The sequence below is a fragment of the Bombina bombina genome, chromosome 3 (assembly GCF_027579735.1).
Source record: "Bombina bombina isolate aBomBom1 chromosome 3, aBomBom1.pri, whole genome shotgun sequence".
Taxonomy (NCBI): Eukaryota; Metazoa; Chordata; class Amphibia; order Anura; family Bombinatoridae; genus Bombina; species Bombina bombina.
In genome coordinates, this window is record NC_069501.1 from 47,086,375 (window position 1) to 47,105,043 (window position 18,669).

The 18,669-nt window shown below is 41.0% G+C and overlaps 1 protein-coding gene across 1 annotated transcript in view; it reads right to left on the reverse strand.

Annotated features, from left to right (window-relative positions):
• The window catches only part of CFAP44 (cilia and flagella associated protein 44), a 296,056-nt gene that overhangs the window by 51,424 nt on the left and 225,963 nt on the right, over window positions 1-18,669 (reverse strand). Inside the window, exon 31 of the mRNA XM_053705145.1 lies at window positions 15,299-15,415. Within this exon, the coding sequence (XP_053561120.1) occupies window positions 15,299-15,415 (117 nt within the window). The remainder of the gene's footprint in view (window positions 1-15,298; window positions 15,416-18,669) is intronic.

Genomic DNA, 18,669 nt, shown 5'->3' on the forward strand with positions numbered 1-18,669 from the left:
AGGAAGGCGAACCTTAGGAACTGATGATGCTCTCTGTGAATCGGAATGTGTAGATAAGCATCCTTTAAGTCCACGGTAGTCATATATTGACCCTCCTGGATCATAGGGAGGATGGTTCGGATTGTCTCCATTTTGAAGGATGGGACCCTGAGAAATTTGTTTAGGATTTTGAGATCCAAGATTGGTCTGAAAGTTCCCTCTTTTTTGGGAACTATAAACAGGTTTGAATAGAAAACCTGTCCCTGTTCCTCTCTTGGAACTGGGTGGATCACTCCCATAACCAGTAGGTCTTGAATGCAACGTAAGAATGCCTCTCTCTTTATCTGGTTTGCAGATAATTGTGAGAGATGAAATCTCCCCTTTGGAGATGAACCTTTGAATTCCAGAAGATAACCCTGGGAAACAATCTCTAGTGCCCAGGGATCCTGGACGTCTCTTGCCCAAGCCTGGGCGAAGAGAGGAAGTCTGCCCCCTACTAGATCCGGTCCCGATTCGGGGGCTACCCCTTTATGCTGTCTTAGAGGCAGCAGCAGGCTTCTTGGCCTGCTTCCCTTTGTTCCAAGTCTGGTTAGGTCTCCAGACTGGTTTGGATTGTGTGAAATTTCCCTCTTGTTTTGCATTAGAGGAAACCGAAGCTGCGCCACCCTTGAAGTTTCGAAAGGAACGAAAATTATTCTGCTTGGTCCTTAATTTGCTGGACCTATCCTGAGGAAGGGCATGACCCTTTCCTCCAGTAATGTCAGAGATGATCTCCTTCAGACCAGGCCCGAATAGGGTCTGTCCCTTGAAGGGGATGTTAAGAAGCTTAGACTTTGAAGTAACGTCTGCTGACCAGGACTTAAGCCATAGCGCCCTGCGCGCCAGAATGGCAAAACCTGAATTCTTAGCCGTTAGCTTGGTTAAATGAAAAACGGTGTCAGAAATAAAGGAATTAGCTAACTTAAGAGCTTTAATCCTGTCTAAAATATCATCTAACGGGGTCTCCACCTGTAGAGCCTCCTCAAGAGACTCAAACCAGAAAGCCGCTGCAGCAGTAACTGGGGCAATGCATGCAAGAGGCTGGAGAATAAAACCTTGATGTATAAAAATTTTCTTAAGGAGACCCTCCAATTTTTTATCCATAGGATCTAGGAAAGCACAACTGTCCTCGACGGGGATAGTAGTACGCTTCGCTAGGGTAGAGACTGCTCCCTCCACCTTAGGGACCGTCTGCCACGAGTCCCGTATGGTGGCATCTATGGGAAACATCTTTTTAAAAGCAGGAGGGGGAGAGAACGGCACACCTGGTCTATCCCATTCCTTAGTAATAATTTCCGAAAACCTCTTAGGGACTGGAAAAACATCAGTGTAAACAGGCACTGCAAAGTACTTGTCCATCTTACACAATTTCTCTGGAACTACAATGGGTTCACAGTCATCCAGAGTCGCTAAAACCTCCCTAAGCAATAAGCGGAGGTGTTCAAGCTTAAATTTAAACGCTGTCATTTCAGAATCAGACTGAAGCAACGCCTTCCCTGAATCTGAAATGTCACCCACAGATAGAAGCTCTCCTGCCTCAGCTTCTGAGTATTGTGAGTGTATATCGGACACAGGTATTAAAGCGTCAGAAAGCTCTGTATTAGTTCTGGCCCCAGAGCTGTCTCCCTTTCCTTGTAACCCTGGCAGTTTGGACAATACCTCTGTAAGGGTATTAGTCATAACTGCCGCCATGTCCTGTAAGGTAAAAGAATTAGACGCGCTAGATGTAATTGGCGTCACTTGAGCGGGAGTTATAGGTTCTGACACATGGGGAGAGCTAGATGGCATAATCTCCCTTTTTTCAGTCAGAGAATCCTCTGGAGATAAATCTTTAAGCGCCATAATATGGTCTTTATAGTTTATAGAAATTTCAGTACATTTGGTACACATTCTAAGAGGGGGTTCCACCATGGCTTCCAAACATATTGAACAAGGAGTTTCCTCTATGTCAGACATGTTTAACAGACTAGTAATGAGGCAAGGAAGCTTGGAAAACAGTTTAATAAAGGTGAAACAGCAATTAAACAAAAACGTTACTGTGCCTTTAAGAGAAAAAAACTAGCACTTAAACTGCAAAACAGTGTAAAAATATAGTAAAGTCCTCGAAATTTTTACAGTGTGTGTAAGGGACTAAAGCAACATTGCACCCACTTGCAAATGGATGATTAACCCCTTAGCCCCCAAACCGGATTCAAAAACGTCAACCACCGGTAAAAAACAGTTGAGCACCTGCCACAGCTCTGCTGAGGCTCCTACCTGCCCTCAAATACGATTTGGTGAAGGAATAAACCCCTTATAATGGTCCTCAGATGCCAAAGAACTCCTCTAGGGAAGCTGGATGTCTCAGTCTGAATTAAAACTGGGCAGCAATAGCGCTAAAATAGGCCCCTCCCACCATGTACTGGATGTCTGAGGGGCCTTAAGAAAATACTCCTAGGAGTATCTGACTAGCCATGTGGAAAACTAGGCCCCAAATAAAGATTTATCTCCCTCAGAGAAAAAACGTTCTATTTATGAAAACATGTAAACGTTTTGACACTAAATAATATTAACATGAGTATTACCCTGTTTTGTAAGCATGATCCCAGTCGTTGTTAAATCACTGCATCAGGCTTACCTCAAATACACAAGGCTCTGTCAGCATTTTCTAGAACTTATTCATCTCTCTAGAAATAAAAATACTGAACATACCTCAAAGCAGGTAATCTGCAGGCCGTTCCCCCAACTGAAGCTTTCTTCCATACTCTTCAGTTATGTGTGAGAACAGCAATGGACCTTAGTTACAAACCGCTAAGATCATCAACCTCCAGGCAGAATTCTTCATCTAAATTCTGCCTGAGAGTAAAACAGTACAACGCCGGTACCGTTTAAAAATAACAAACTCTTGATTGAAGGTAACACTACACTAAGTCACCACTTATTTCTTGATACTTCCCTTGTCGAGAGTTGCAAGAGAATGACTGGAGGTGGGGGTTAGGGGAGGAGCTATATAGACAGCTCTGCTGTGGGTGTCCTCTTGCAACTTCCTGTTGGGAAGGAGAATATCCCACAAGTAATGGATGAACCCGTGGACTGGATACACCTTACAAGAGAAAAAAGCACTTCATCAGGGATAGCAGCTCACTCCCTCTGTGGCCATTTATGCACGCAGATGTTTTAACCCCTTGATTGCCAATACATGTTATCAAATTTGTTTAAGAGTATAGCAATATAAACATAATGTAATGTCTATATAGGGGAATACCAAATCTATCGTGCTAAATGAAAATTATTACATATTCAAAAAGTGAAACAACAGTATCTAAAATATTATAAAAAATATATACAAATTTCTAGTATCAAAGTAAAGATAAATTGATGCAACTTTGTTAGAAAAGAGAGGTCAGGTGTAATAGCAAAAATATTCAGTAACACCTATACTCGATTATTAGTGCATTCATATGTCTGCAAATATAGGTATCAATATCAGCACAATTTGAAAAATCATAAGGTGCCTGTGTTAAGTAGTCTGCTATAACTTTTAAATTAAACTGTTTGCAGTTGTACACATACTCGAAGACTTTTGTCATACATAGTGGAATAAATGAACTTCCTATTTACGTGTGTACACAGTGAACTCTGAATTATTTAACAGTCTGTTAGACCAATAAAAGATGGCAATCCTACAATAGGTATCTATGCAGCTAGTATTACATTATGGCATCCGTGATGTAATTAAAGCCTATATCCTTCAAAATAGCTAAGATAGACAGTTGACAAAATTCTATTATACCAGCATCGATGGCCAAACAATATATGTAATAAATATAAACAATTGAGTGATTTTAACTACTAGGTTTGTATAACTTATGTTATCTTTTTAGATACCTGTATATAATTGTAGGTCCCAGATTTTATTCATCCCTTTTGGGCTACCTGTTTGAAGTTTGTGGATCCAAAAGGCCCCCTTTTTGTTTAACTTTGCTAGTCTATCTCCACCTGTAGTTCTTTTAAGTACTCTATCTATTATTTGGAATTGAAACAGTGTTAGTATTTGTTCTAACATTACTTTGGTGTATGGATGACCACTGCGATGTCTTGCAAAATGTTTAGCCACTGGGGTTTTGGGCTCCAGTGCTTCCAATGAGAGTAAGTTTTCGCGTATGCGATCTTTTAGGGGTCTGATAGTTCTCCCTGTATATTGGCACCCACAAAGTTTACAAGAGATTAGGTAGACCACATAGTCTGATTGACATGTGAAGTGCTGGTATATTCTAAATTCACACCCTGTGGTATGGGACACAAATATTTCTCCTAATTTAACAAATTTGCAGGATTTACAAGGTCTTATCCCGCATTTGAAAGTCCCTCTTTTAATCTTAAACCAGCTTTCTGTCCTAGTAGTAGTATGTTTATCAGGATCTGAAAAATTTCTATTTACATATTGGCCTAAGGTCTTAGCCCTTCTTGAAACAAATTTAACCCCATTATTAAATATGGCCTAGATTTGGAGTTTTGCGGCCAAAGGGGTGCGTTAGCTACGCGTGCTTTTTTCTGGCCGCACCTTTTAAATACCGCTGGTATTTAGAGTTCACAGAATGGCTGCGTTAGGCTCCAAAAAGGGAGCGTACAGGCATATTTACCGCCACTGCAACTCTCAATACCAGCGGTGCTTACGGACGCGGCCAGCTTCAAAAACGTGCTTGTGCACGATTCCCCCATAGAAAACAATGGGGCTGTTTGAGCTGAAAAAAAACCTAACACCTGCAAAAAAGCAGCGTTCAGCTCCTAACGCGGCCCCATTGTTTCCTATGGGGAAACACTTCCTACGTCTGCACCTAACACCCTAACATTTACCCCGAGTCTAAACACCCCTAACCTTACACTTATTAACCTCTAATCTGCCGCCCCCGCTATCGCTGACCCCTGCATATTTTTTTTAACCCCTAATCTGCCGCTCCGTACACCGCCGCAACCTACGTTATCCCTATGTACCCCTAATCTGCTGCCCCTAACACCGCCGACCCCTATATTATATTTATTAACCCCTAATCTGCCGACCCCTGCATTATACTATTAACCCCTAATCTGCCGCTCTGTACACCGCCGCAACCTACGTTATCCCTATGTACCCCTAATCTGCTGCCCCTAACACCGCCGACCCCTATATTATATTTATTAACCCCTAATCTGCCCCCCACAACGTCGCCTCCACCTACCTACAATTATTAACCCCTAATCTGCCGACCGGACCTCACCGCTACTATAATAAATGTATTAACCCCTCATCTGCCTCACTCCCGCCTCAATAACCCTATAAGAAATAGTATTAACCCCTAATCTGTCCTCCCTAACATCGCAGACACCTAACTTCAATTATTAACCCCTAATCTGCCGACCGGACCTCACCGCTACTATAATAAATGTATTAACCCCTAAAGCTAAGTCTAACACTAACACCCCCCTAAGTTAAATATAATTTAAATCTAACGAAATAAATTAACTATTATTAAATAAATTATTCCTATTTAAAACTAAATACTTACCTGTAAAATAAACCCTAATATAGCTACAATATAACGAATAATTATATTGTAGCTATTTTAGGATTTATATTTATTTTACAGGCAACTTTGTATTTATTTTAACCAGGTACAATAGCTATTAAATAGTTATTTACTATTTAATAGCTACCTAGTTAAAATAATTACAAAATTACCTGTAAAATAAATCCTAACCTAAGTTACAATTAAACCTAACACTACACTATCAATAAATTAATTAAATACAATACCTACAAATAAATACAATTAAATAAACTAACTAAAGTACAAAAATTAAAAAAGAACTAAGTTACAAAAAAAAAAAATATTTACAAACATTAGAAAAATATTACAACAATTTTAATTACACCTACTCTAAGCCCCCTAATAAAATAACAAAGCCCCCCAAAATAAAAAAATGCCCTACCCTATTCTAAATTAAAAAAGTTCAAAGCTCTTTTACCTTACCAGCCCTGAAAAGGGCCATTTGCGGGGCATGCCCCAAAGAATTCAGCTCTTTTGCCTGTAAAAAAAACACATACAATACCCCCCCAACATTACAACCCACCACCCACATACCCCTAATCTAACCCAAACCCCCCTTTAAATAAACCTAACACTAACCCCTGAAGATCTTCCTACCTTATCTTCACCACGCCGGGTTCACCGATCCGTCCACCAAAGTCTTGATCCAAGCCTCCGAAGTCTCGATCCAAGCCCAAGCGGGGGCTGAAGAGTGACGTCCATCCTCCGGCTGAAGTCTTGATCCAAGCGGCAAATGAAGAAGTCCATCTTTGGGCAGAAATCTTCATCCTATCCGGGCAGAAGAGGACATCCGGACCGGCAAACATCTTCATCCAGGCGGCATCTTCTATGTTCTTCAATCCGATGACGAGCGGCTGATCTTGAAGACCTCCGGCGCGGATCCATCCTCTTCGTTCGACGTCCAACTGAAGAATGAAGGTTCCTTTAAGGGACGTCATCCAAGATGGCGTCCCTCGAATTCCGATTGGCTGATAGGATTCTATCAGCCAATCGGAATTAAGGTAGGAAAATTCTGATTGGCTGATGGAATCAGCCAATCAGATTCAAGTTCAATCCGATTGGCTGATTGGATCAGCCAATCAGATTGAACTCGCATTCTATTGGCTGTTCCGATCAGCCAATAGAATGCGAGTTCAATCTGATTGGCTGATCCAATCAGCCAATCGGATTGAACTTGAATCTGATTGGCTGATTCCATCAGCCAATCAGAATTTTCCTACCTTAATTCCGATTGGCTGATAGAATCCTATCAGCCAATGGGAATTCCAGGGACGCCATCTTGGATGACGTCCCTTAAAGGAACCTTCATTCTTCAGTTGGACGTCGAACGAAGAGGATGGATCCGCGCCGGAGGTCTTAAAGATCAGCCGCTCGTCATCGGATTGAAGAACATAGAAGATGCCGCCTGGATGAAGATGTTTGCCGGTCCGGATGTCCTCTTCTGCCCTAGATTTAAATTATATTTAATTTAGAGGGGTGTTAGGGTTAGGGTTAGACTTATCTTTAGGGGTTAATACATTTTTTATAGTAGCGGTGAGGTCCGGTCGGCAGATTAGGGGTTAATAATTGAAGTTAGGTGTCGGCAATGTTAGGGAGGGCAGATTAGGGGTTAATACTATTTCTTATAGGGTTATTGAGGCGGGAGTGAGGCGGATTAGGGGTTAATAACTTTATTATAGTAGCGGTGAGGTGCGGTCGGCAGATTAGGGGTTAATTATTGTAGGTAGCTGGCGGCGACGTTGTGGGGGGCAGATTAGGGGTTAATAAATATAATATAGGGGTCGGCGGTGTTAGGGGCAGCAGATTAGGGGTACATAAGGATAACGTAGGTGGTGGCGCTGTGCGGTCGGCAGATTAGGGGTTAATAATTGTAGGTAGGTGGTGGTGGCGACATTGGGGGCGGCAGATTAGGGGTTAATAAATATAATATAGGGGTCAGCGGTGTTAGGGGCAGCAGATTAGGGGTACATAAGTATAACGTAGGTGGCGGTCGGCAGATTAGGGGTTAAAAAAATTTAATCGAGTGGCGGCGATGTGGGGGGACCTCGGTTTAGGGGTACATAGGTAGTTTATGGGTGTTAGTGTACTGTAGAGCACAGTAGTTAAGAGCTTTATGAACCGGCGTTAGCCCAAAAAGCTCTTAACTCCTGGCTTTTTTCTGCGGCTGGAGTTTTGTCGTTAGATTTCTAACGCTCACTTCAGCCAAGACTCTAAATACTGGCGTTAGAAAGATCCCATTGAAAAGATAGGATACGCAAATGGCGTAGGGGGATCTGCGGTATGGAAAAGTCGCGGCTGGAAAGTGAGCGTTAGACCCTTTCCTGACTGACTCCAAATACCAGCGGACGGCCAAAACCAGCGTTAGGAGCCTCTAACGCTGGTTTTGACGGCTAACGCCAAACTCCAAATCTAGGCGTATATTAGTTAATGTAGGTTCCTTTTCAAGAATAGGGAGGTATCTTTTCACTAAGTTACAGATTTTATTATATTGATTATTGTACTGGGTGGAAAAAACAAGGCTCCCATCTGAGCTCTTGCTTTTGGGTTTGTCCTGAAGCAATCTGTCTCTATCCATAGATCTTATATTATCTTGGGTGGTCTGTAGGATACTCTTATTATAGCCTCTATTTACAAGTCAATTTTTTAGGAGATCTGCATGTTTATCATAGTCTTCAATACTACTACAGTTTCTCCGTAACCTCATAAATTGGCCTTTTGGAATGGCCCTTTTTAAATGTTTTGGGTGATTTGATTCTGCTCTAAGGATAGTGTTGCCAGCAATTTCTTTTCTAAAGGCTTCCATAACTACTGCTTGTTCCCTTTTGTTCACCTTAATTTTCAAGTCTAGGAAGTTTATATTATCCTTATTCCAACTATGAGTAAATTTTAGATTCATGCTATTGTTATTTAGTGTTTTAACAAAGTTTTCCATCTGAGTAACACTCCCATGCCAGATAATTAGCACATCGTCGATGAATCTAGTGTAAAATTTTATGTTGTTTTTAGAGTCATTTAGGTCCCCAAATATCTTAAAAAGTTCAAAGTAACTCAAATAAATGTTAGCATAGGAGGGGGCGAATTTCGCCCCTATTGCTGTACCCCTATGCTGTAAATACATCTTACCTTCAAAAACAAAATAGTTATGGGTTAGCAGAAAATTAACCACATCAACCAAATAACTAATAAAAACAACATAAAAATTTGTATAGAACTTCAAGATTTCTTCCAAAGCTAGTAAACCCTGATTATGGGGGATACAGGAATATAACGAGACAACATCTATTGTCAAAAAGAAACAGGTATCTGACCATTTAAAGCCCTCAAGCTTCCCAAGTAATTGTTTTGTGTCTCGTAAATATCCTGGCATATTGGTAACAATGGGCTGCAAAAATCCATCAACCAATGCTCCTAGTTTTTCACCTAGTGTGCCAATAGTGGAAATAATGGGCCTACCCGGTGGTTTTGATGGATTCTTATGGATTTTAGGCAAGTGTTTGAAGGTAGATATTACTGGGAATTTTACTAGGAGTGAATCTGCGATCTTTTCATTAAGAATGCCAAATTTTAATCCCTCTGTTAGTATCTTATCCAATTCATTTACAAATTTTGTAGTTGGATTAAAGGTAAGTAACCTATATGTATCCCTGTCATTCAGTTGTGTATAAGCCTTTATTTCATAAGATACTCTGTCCTGGACAACTATGGACCCACCTTTATCTGAGTTGGTAATCACTAAACTCTCATTTCTCTATAGACATTGTAATGCCTGCCATTCTGTTCTTAATAAGTTATTGTTATGTTTTTGTTTCTTTCTCTCACAATCATGGAGTTTAATCAATTCCTGTTCAACAATAGTATGGAACAAATCAATATTTTCACCCCTAGATTGTGAAGGATAAAAATACTTGTTTGTACATTTCATACTACTTCTGGGAACAATAAGATTGCTTTCACCATGTCTAATACTATCTCTATATAAGGCTGCTAGGTCAGTTAGATCACATAATTCACTAAACCCCATTTTTTCAACATTCTTAAATATAGAGTTTTCTATACTAGATCCTACATTAGTGTCAGGGCTATCAGGATTATCAATATCTCTCATTTCAGAAAAGTGTTTCTTTAATGTTACTTTTCTCATGAACTTATTTAAGTCCAACAGTACATCAAATAGGTCAAAGTCATTAGAGGGAGCAAACCCAAGTCCTTTTGCCAGAACTTTATGTTGTTCATCTGTGAGCTGTATGCTTGAAAGATTTATTACATTTTGCCCCTTTGACTCTTCCCATTTTTTGATCCCTTATTGGCTCTGCTGGGATATCTCGGTGTAGACATGTTAGGATCTGATTCTGTGGTTTTATTAGTTGATGGTGACGCATCCTGTTTAACCATTTCAGAAAAGGATTTTCATTTTATATTTTCCTTTGGTCTTGCTCCCAGTTCTTTATTTGGGTGCTGTCTTTCATCTGACTCAACAGTATTAATCTCTGTGTTGGAATGAATGGAATCCAATCCTTGTTCTGAATCTGAGGAAATCGATACTTCTCCAGTAGTATTAGCAGAGCAATCTGTACTAATGCTGCTTTCACTAAAAGTGACTTTTCTTTGCCCTGGATTACTCTTTTTATTCCTATATCTCCGTTTCTTTGCCTTCTTGTTATCAAAGGTGGTGTTGTCACTCGTGTTCCAATTGTAAACTATATTTAGGTCATAGTCCTTACAGTCACGTTGACATTTATTGATCTTTCTCTCCATTATTTCCTTGTCCAGCTTTTCAAGAGTGTCATTAAATTGTTTGTGAAATGGGATACTGTTTGTGAAATGGGATACTGCTGAGCTAATGCCCTCTTGTGTATAGTGGGGATACTGCTGAGCTAATGCCCTCATATCTCGTGTCGTCTTTGGTTAAATCAATTTTCTCCTGTAGCTCTGTAAGTTCCACCAGAACTTTCTCTCTCTCTCCTTTCTTTTTGTTAAGTAGCTTTCCCATAAGGATTAGAGAACATTTGGTTAAGGTTTCATTCCAATCTTCCATGAATATTTTGTCTTCTTTCTCATTGGCAGGGTATTTCTTCATTCTCAACCCTCTTGGAACTTTATTTTCATTTATATAGAGCTGTAAAAACTCTATTTCTCACCAAAGTCTTAACTCCTTAATACACAATTTCTCTTTACTAATAAAAAGATATACAATGTCACCCTGTGTGCATTCCTGGGTCGTTGTGCTTTTAATTACATTCTCCAGCTTTGTGCGCCTTAGTGCAATATTGCCATAAGCCATGTTAATCGTTATGTAACTTTTATTTATTTTCTCAACAAAGTCTTATTGATTTTTAGGTGCTCATGTGAAGACAAGGAGGGAAATAAATTCAATAATGCTTCATCAACGCTCATACATAGTCTCCATGGAGTACAATACACGGCAATATGGCTACGTTCCAAACCAATATATATCTCTGAGTATACACAAGAGGGCATTAGCCCAGCAGTATCCCCAGTATACACAAGAGGGCATTATCCCAGCAGTATCACCAGTATATACAAGAGGGCATTAGCTCAGCAGTATCCCCACTATACACAAGAGGGCATTAGCTCAGCAGTATCCCCAGTATACACAAGAGGGCATTAGCTCAGTATCCCCAGTATACACAAGAGGGCATTAGCGCAGCAGTATCACCAGTATACACAAGAGGGCATTAGCTCAGCAGTATCCCCAGTATACACAAGAGGGCATTAGCTCAGCAGTATCCCCAGTATACACAAGAGGGTATTAGCTCAGCAGTATCCCCAGTATACACAAGAGGGCATTAGCTCAGCAGTATCCCCAGTATACACAAGAGGGCATTAGCTCAGCAGTATCCCCAGAATACACAAGAGGGCATTAGCTCAGCAGTATCCCCAGTATACACAAGAGGGCATTAGCTCAGCAGTATCCCCAGTATACACAAGAGGGCATTAGCGCAGCAGTATCCCCAGTATACACAAGAGGGCATTAGCACAGCAGTATCCCCAGTATACACAAGAGGGCATTAGCTCAGCAGTATCCCCAGTATACACAAGAGGGCATTAGCTCAGCAGTATCCCCAGTATACACAAGAGGGCATTAGCTCAGCAGTATCCCCAGTATACACAAGAGGGCATTAGCGCAGTATCCCCAGTATACACAAGAGGGCATTAGCTCAGCAGTATCCCCAGTATACACAAGAGGGCATTAGCGCAGCAGTATCCCCAGTATACACAAGAGGGCATTAGCGCAGCAGTATCCCCAGTATACACAAGAGGGCATTAGCTCAGCAGTTTCACCAGTATACACAAGAGGGCATTAGCTCAGCAGTATCCCCAGTATATACAAGAGGGCATTAGCTCAGCAGTATCCCCAGTATACACAAGAGGGCATTAGCTCAGTATCCCCAGTATACACAAGAGGGCATTAGCTCAGCAGTATCCCCAGTATACACAAGAGGGCATTAGCTCAGCAGTATCCCCAGTATACACAAGAGGGCATTAGCTCAGCAGTATCCCCAGTATACACAAGAGGGCATTAGCGCAGCAGTATCCCCAGTATACACAAGAGGTCATTAGCGCAGCAGTATCCCCAGTATACACAAGAGGGCATTAGCTCAGTATCCCCAGTATACACAAGAGGGCATTAGCGCAGCAGTATCCCCAGTATACACAAGAGGGCATTAGCTCAGTATCCCCAGTATACACAAGAGGGCATTAGCTCAGTAGTATCCCCAGTATACACAAGAGGGCATTAGCTCAGCAGTTTCACCAGTATACACAAGAGGGCATTAGCTCAGCAGTATCCCCAGTATACACAAGAGGGCATTAGCTCAGCAGTATCACCAGTATACACAAGAGGGTATTAGCTCAGCAGTATCCCCAGTATACGCAAGAGGGCATTAGCTCAGCAGTATCCCCAGTATACACAAGAGGGCATTAGCTCAGTATCCCCAGTATACACAAGAGAGCATTAGCTCAGCAGTATCCCCAGTATACACAAGAGGGCATTAGCTCAGTATCCCCAGTATACACAAGAGAGCATTAGCTCAGCAGTATCCCCAGTATACACAAGAGGGCATTAGCTCAGCAGTATCCCCAGTATACACAAGAGGGTATTAGCTCAGCAGTATCCCCAGTATACACAAGAGGGTATTAGCTCAGCAGTATCCCCAGTATACACAAGAGGGCATTAGCTCAGCATCCCCAGTATACACAAGAGGTCATTAGCTCAGTATCCCCAGTATACACAAGAGGGCATTAGCTCAGCAGTATCCCCAGTATACACAAGAGGGCATTAGCTCAGTATCCCCAGTATACACAAGAGGGCATTAGCTCAGTAGTATCCCCAGTATACACAAGAGGGCATTAGCTCAGCAGTATCCCCAGTATACACAAGAGGGCATTAGCTCAGCAGTATCCCCAGTATACACAAGAGGGCATTAGCTCAGCAGTATCCCCAGTATACACAAGAGGGCATTAGCTCAGTATCCCCAGTATACACAAGAGGGCATTAGCTCAGCAGTATCACCAGTATACACAAGAGGGCATTAGCTCAGTAGTATCCCCAGTATACACAAGAGGGCATTAGCTTAGCAGTATTCCCAGTATACACAAGAGGGCATTAGCTCAGTATCCCCAGTATACACAAGAGGGCATTAGCTCAGCAGTATCACCAGTATACACAAGAGGGCATTAGCTCAGTAGTATCCCCAGTATACACAAGAGGGCATTAGCTCAGCAGTATCCCCAGTATACACAAGAGGGCATTAGCTTAGCAGTATTCCCAGTATACACAAGAGGGCATTAGCTCAGCAGTATCCCCAGTATACACAAGAGGTCATTAGTGCAGCAGTATCCCCAGTATACACAAGAGGGCATTAGCTCAGCAGTATCCCCAGTATACACAAGAGGGCATTAGCTCAGCAGTATCCCCAGTATACACAAGAGGGCATTAGCTCAGCAGTATCCCCAGTATACACAAGAGGGCATTAGCTCAGCAGTATTCCCAGTATACACAAGAGGGCATTAGCTCAGTATCCCCAGTATACACAAGAGGTCATTAGCGCAGTATCCCCAGTATACACAAGAGGGCATTAGCTCAGTAGTATCCCCAGTATACACAAGAGGGCATTAGCTCAGCAGTATCCCCAGTATACACAAGAGGGCATTAGCTCAGCAGTATCCCCAGTATACACAAGAGGGCATTAGCTCAGCAGTATCCCCAGTATACACAAGAGGGCATTAGCTCAGTATCCCCAGTATACACAAGAGGGCATTAGCTCAGCAGTATCACCAGTATACACAAGAGGGCATTAGCTCAGTAGTATCCCCAGTATACACAAGAGGGCATTAGCTTAGCAGTATTCCCAGTATACACAAGAGGGCATTAGCTCAGTATCCCCAGTATACACAAGAGGGCATTAGCTCAGCAGTATCACCAGTATACACAAGAGGGCATTAGCTCAGTAGTATCCCCAGTATACACAAGAGGGCATTAGCTCAGCAGTATCCCCAGTATACACAAGAGGGCATTAGCTTAGCAGTATTCCCAGTATACACAAGAGGGCATTAGCTCAGCAGTATCCCCAGTATACACAAGAGGTCATTAGTGCAGCAGTATCCCCAGTATACACAAGAGGGCATTAGCTCAGCAGTATCCCCAGTATACACAAGAGGGCATTAGCTCAGCAGTATCCCCAGTATACACAAGAGGGCATTAGCTCAGCAGTATCCCCAGTATACACAAGAGGGCATTAGCTTAGCAGTATTCCCAGTATACACAAGAGGGCATTAGCTCAGTATCCCCAGTATACACAAGAGGTCATTAGCGCAGTATCCCCAGTATACACAAGAGGGCATTAGCTCAGTATCCCCAGTATATACAAGAGGGCATTAGCCCAGCAAGCCCAGAGCATTACAGGAGCTGTAAGAATGTCATGGTTTCAGGTTATTATGTTACTGTTCCTTTAATTCAGTACAACCAATCGACAAACATCAAGCAGCCTTTAAAAATCAGACACACCCTAGATTCTGTGCTTAGTATTGTTTCATAGTGGCTATCAGCAACTACTGTGGAACTGAGCTCTCTCCTATAGGACATTTTCCTGAAGACTACTCATATAAATCTGCAGCATACTTCATCTAAAGAGGACTCATATCTCTAAGCATTGATTTTCTCTATTCTGAACGCTGCGCTTGGCTTGTCTCCACCTCCAAACTTACTGGAAGTTACCGGAACGGATTCACACAGATTATTCTGTTGCTGCTGAATAGAGGAATTTCCTCCAAAAAGGAATTGATCTACGAATCCAGGTACTGTTTTTATTTGCATAATTGGCTACTTATTATCAAGATATAAACTGAAGTTACACGGAATGAGTAGGTGATACTTAAGAGATAAAAGATACCTAACGAGTCAATCTATTTAAGAGATTCTGTAATTCAACTTTCTTAATAACAATCTGCTGCAGTAAGATTTAAATAAAATCATTAGTGCTCTAATAATATAACAACTTGTATAGCATCTTTCATTCTAGAAGCTATTTCACTATATAACCGATATTCACATAAACATAGTGATTATCCTACCTATAGTGATACAAATAACCTTTACTTGAAAGAAATTCCTAAATCTGCAGCTGAGATCCATTAACACACATATTGACCTGTGAGACTCTAACAAAGGAATATTACTACTAGACATTTACCTGGTGCAGTTTCAGAGGCACTACAACATGAAGCTCATTCAGTTTCTGCTGCTTCTCCCTCTGAAAGGAATCCAACTCCGTCTCAGCTATGTTCAGGTTGTATTCCACAATTTTAGCCTGAGAACAGGAAACACATAAAATGAATCTGTTACATGGTTCTAGATAACTAGCAAGGAAACATAGTGGTGTGTACAGGCTAATCCTCTGATGTTTAGTACGGATCTCTGGTCTCTTCAATAGTGAATACAAATTCTATACTAAATACAACATTTTATGTATAACACATTTTAATCACTATGGCCTAGATTTGGAGTTTGGCGGTAGCCGTGAAAACCAGCGTTAGAGGCTCCTAACGCTGGTTTTAGGCTAACTCCGGTATTTGGAGTCACTCAAAAAAGGGTCTAACGCTCACTTTTCAGCCGCGACTTTTCCATACCGCAGATCCCCTTACGTCAATTGCGTATCATATCTTTTCAATGGGATCTTTCTTACTCCGGTATTTAGAGTCGTGTCTGAAGTGAGCGTTAGAATTCTAACGACAAAACTCCAGCCGCAGAAAAAAGTCAGTAGTTAAGAGCTTTCTGGGCTAACGCCGGTTCATAAAGCTCTTAACTACTGTACTCTAAAGTACACTAACACCCATAAACTACCTATGTACCCCTAAACTGAGGTCCCCCCACATCGCCGCCACTCGATTAAATTTTTTTAACCCCTAATCTGCCGACCGCCACCTACGTTATACTTATGTACCCCTAATCTGCTGCCCCTAACACCGCCGACCCCTGTATTATACTTATTAACCCCTAATCTGCCCCCCACAACGTCGCCGCCAACTACTTACAATAATTAACCCCTAATCTGCCGACCGCAAAGCGCCTCCACCTGCCTACACTTATTAACCCCTAATCTGCCGAGCGGACCGCACCGCTACTATAATAAAGTTATTAACCCCTAATCCGCCTCACTAACCCTATAATAAATAGTATTAACCCCTAATCTGCCCTCCCTAACATCGCCAACACCTAACTTCAATTATTAACCCCTAATCTGCCCTCCCTAACATCGCCGACACTTAACTTCAAACATTAACCCCTAATCTGCCGACCGGAGCTCACCGCTATTCTAATAAATTTTTAAACCCCTAAAGCTAAGTCTAACCCTAACACCCCCCTAAATTAAATATAATTTAAATCTAACTAAATAAATTAACTCTTATTAAATAACTTATTCCTATTTAAAGCTAAATACTTACCTGTAAAATAAACCCTAATATAGCTACAATATAAATTATAATTACATTGTAGCTATTTTAGGATTAATATTTATTTTACAGGCAACTTTGTAATTATTTTAACCAGGTACAATAGCTATTAAATAGTTAAGAACTATTTAATAGTTACCTAGTTAAAATAATTACAAAATTACCTGTAAAATAAATCCTAACCTAAGTTACAATTAAACCTAACACTATACTATCATTAAATTAATTAAATAAAATACCTACAATTAAACCTAACACTACACTATCAATAAATTAATTAAATACAATTCCTACAAATAACTACAATGAAATAAACTAACTAAAGTACAAAAAATAAAAAAGAACTAAGTTACAAAAAATAAAAAAATATTTACAAACATAAGAAAAATATTACAACAATATTAAACTAATTACACCTACTCTAAGCCCCCTAATAAAATAACAAAGCCCCCCAAAATAACAAAATGCCCTACCCTATTCTAAATTACTAAAGTTCAAAGCTCTTTTACCTTACCAGCCCTGAACAGGGCCCTTTGCGGGGCATGCCCCAAGAAGTTCAGCTCTTTTGCCTGTAAAAAAAAACATACAATACCCCCCCCCCCAACATTACAACCCACCACCCACATACCCCTAATCTAACCCAAACCCCCCTTAAATAAACCTAACACTAAGCCCCTGAAGATCTTCCTACCTTGTCTTCACCCTGCCAGGTTCACCGATCGGTCCAGAAGAGCTCCTCCGATGTCCTGATCCAAGCCCAAGCGGGGGGCTGAAGATGTCCATGATCCGGTCGAAGTCTTCATCCAAGCGGGGCAGAAGAGGTCTTCCATCCGATTGAAGTCTTCATCCAGGCGGCATCTTCTATCGTCATCCATCCGGAGCGAAGCGGCAGCATCCTGAAGACCTCCGACGCGGAACATCCATCCTGCCCGACGACTGAACGACGAATGACGGTTCCTTTAAATGACGTCATCCAAGATGGCGTCCCTCGAATTCCGATTGGCTGATAGGATTCTATCAACCAATCAGAATTAAGGTAGGAATATTCTGATTGGCTGATGGAATCAGCCAATCAGAATCAAGTTCAATCCGATTGGCTGATCCAATCAGCCAATCAGATTGAGCTCGCATTCTATTGGCTGATCGGAACAGCCAATAGAATGCAAGCTCAATCTGATTGTTTATTTAAATGTAGTTATTTGTAGATATTGTATTTAATTAATGTATTGATAGTGTAGTGTTAGGTTTAATTGTAGGTAATTGTAGATATTTTATTTAATTAATTTAATGATAGTATAGTGTTAGGTTTAATTGTAACTTAGGTTAGGATTTATTTTACAGGTTATTTTGTTATTATTTTAACTAGGTAACTATTAAATAGTTCTTAACTATTTAATAGCTATTGTACCTGGTTAAAATAATTACAAAGTTGCCTGTAAAATAAATATTAATCCTAAAATAGCTACAATGTAATTATAATTTATATTGTAGCTATATTAGGGTTTATTTTACAGGTAAGTATTTAGCTTTAAATAGGAATAAGTTATTTAATAAGTTAATTTATTTCGTTAGATTTAAATTATATTTAACTTAGGGGGGTGTTAGGGTTAGGGTTAGAATTAGCTTTAGGGGTTTAAAAATTTATTAGAATAGCGGTGAGCTCCGGTCGGCAGATTAGGGGTTAATGTTTGAAGTTAGGTGTCGGCGATGTTAGGGAGGGCAGATTAGGGGTTAATACTATTTATTATAGGGTTAGTGAGGCGGATTAGGGGGTTAATAACTTTATTATGATAGCGGTGCGGTCCGCTCGGCAGATTAGGGGTTAATAAGTGTAGGCAGGTGGAGGCGACGTTGTGGGGGGCAGATTAGGGGTTAATAAATATAATATAGGGGTCGGCGGTGTTAGGGGCAGCAGATTAGGGGTACATAAGGATAATGTAAGTAGCGGCGGTTTACGGAGTGGCAGATTAGGGGTTAAAAATAATATGCAGGGGTCAGCGATAGCGGCAGATTAGGGGTTAATAAGTGTAAGGTTAGGGGTGTTTAGACTCGGGGTACATGTTAGGGTGTTAGGTGCAGACGTAGGAAGTGTTTCCCCATAGCAAACAAT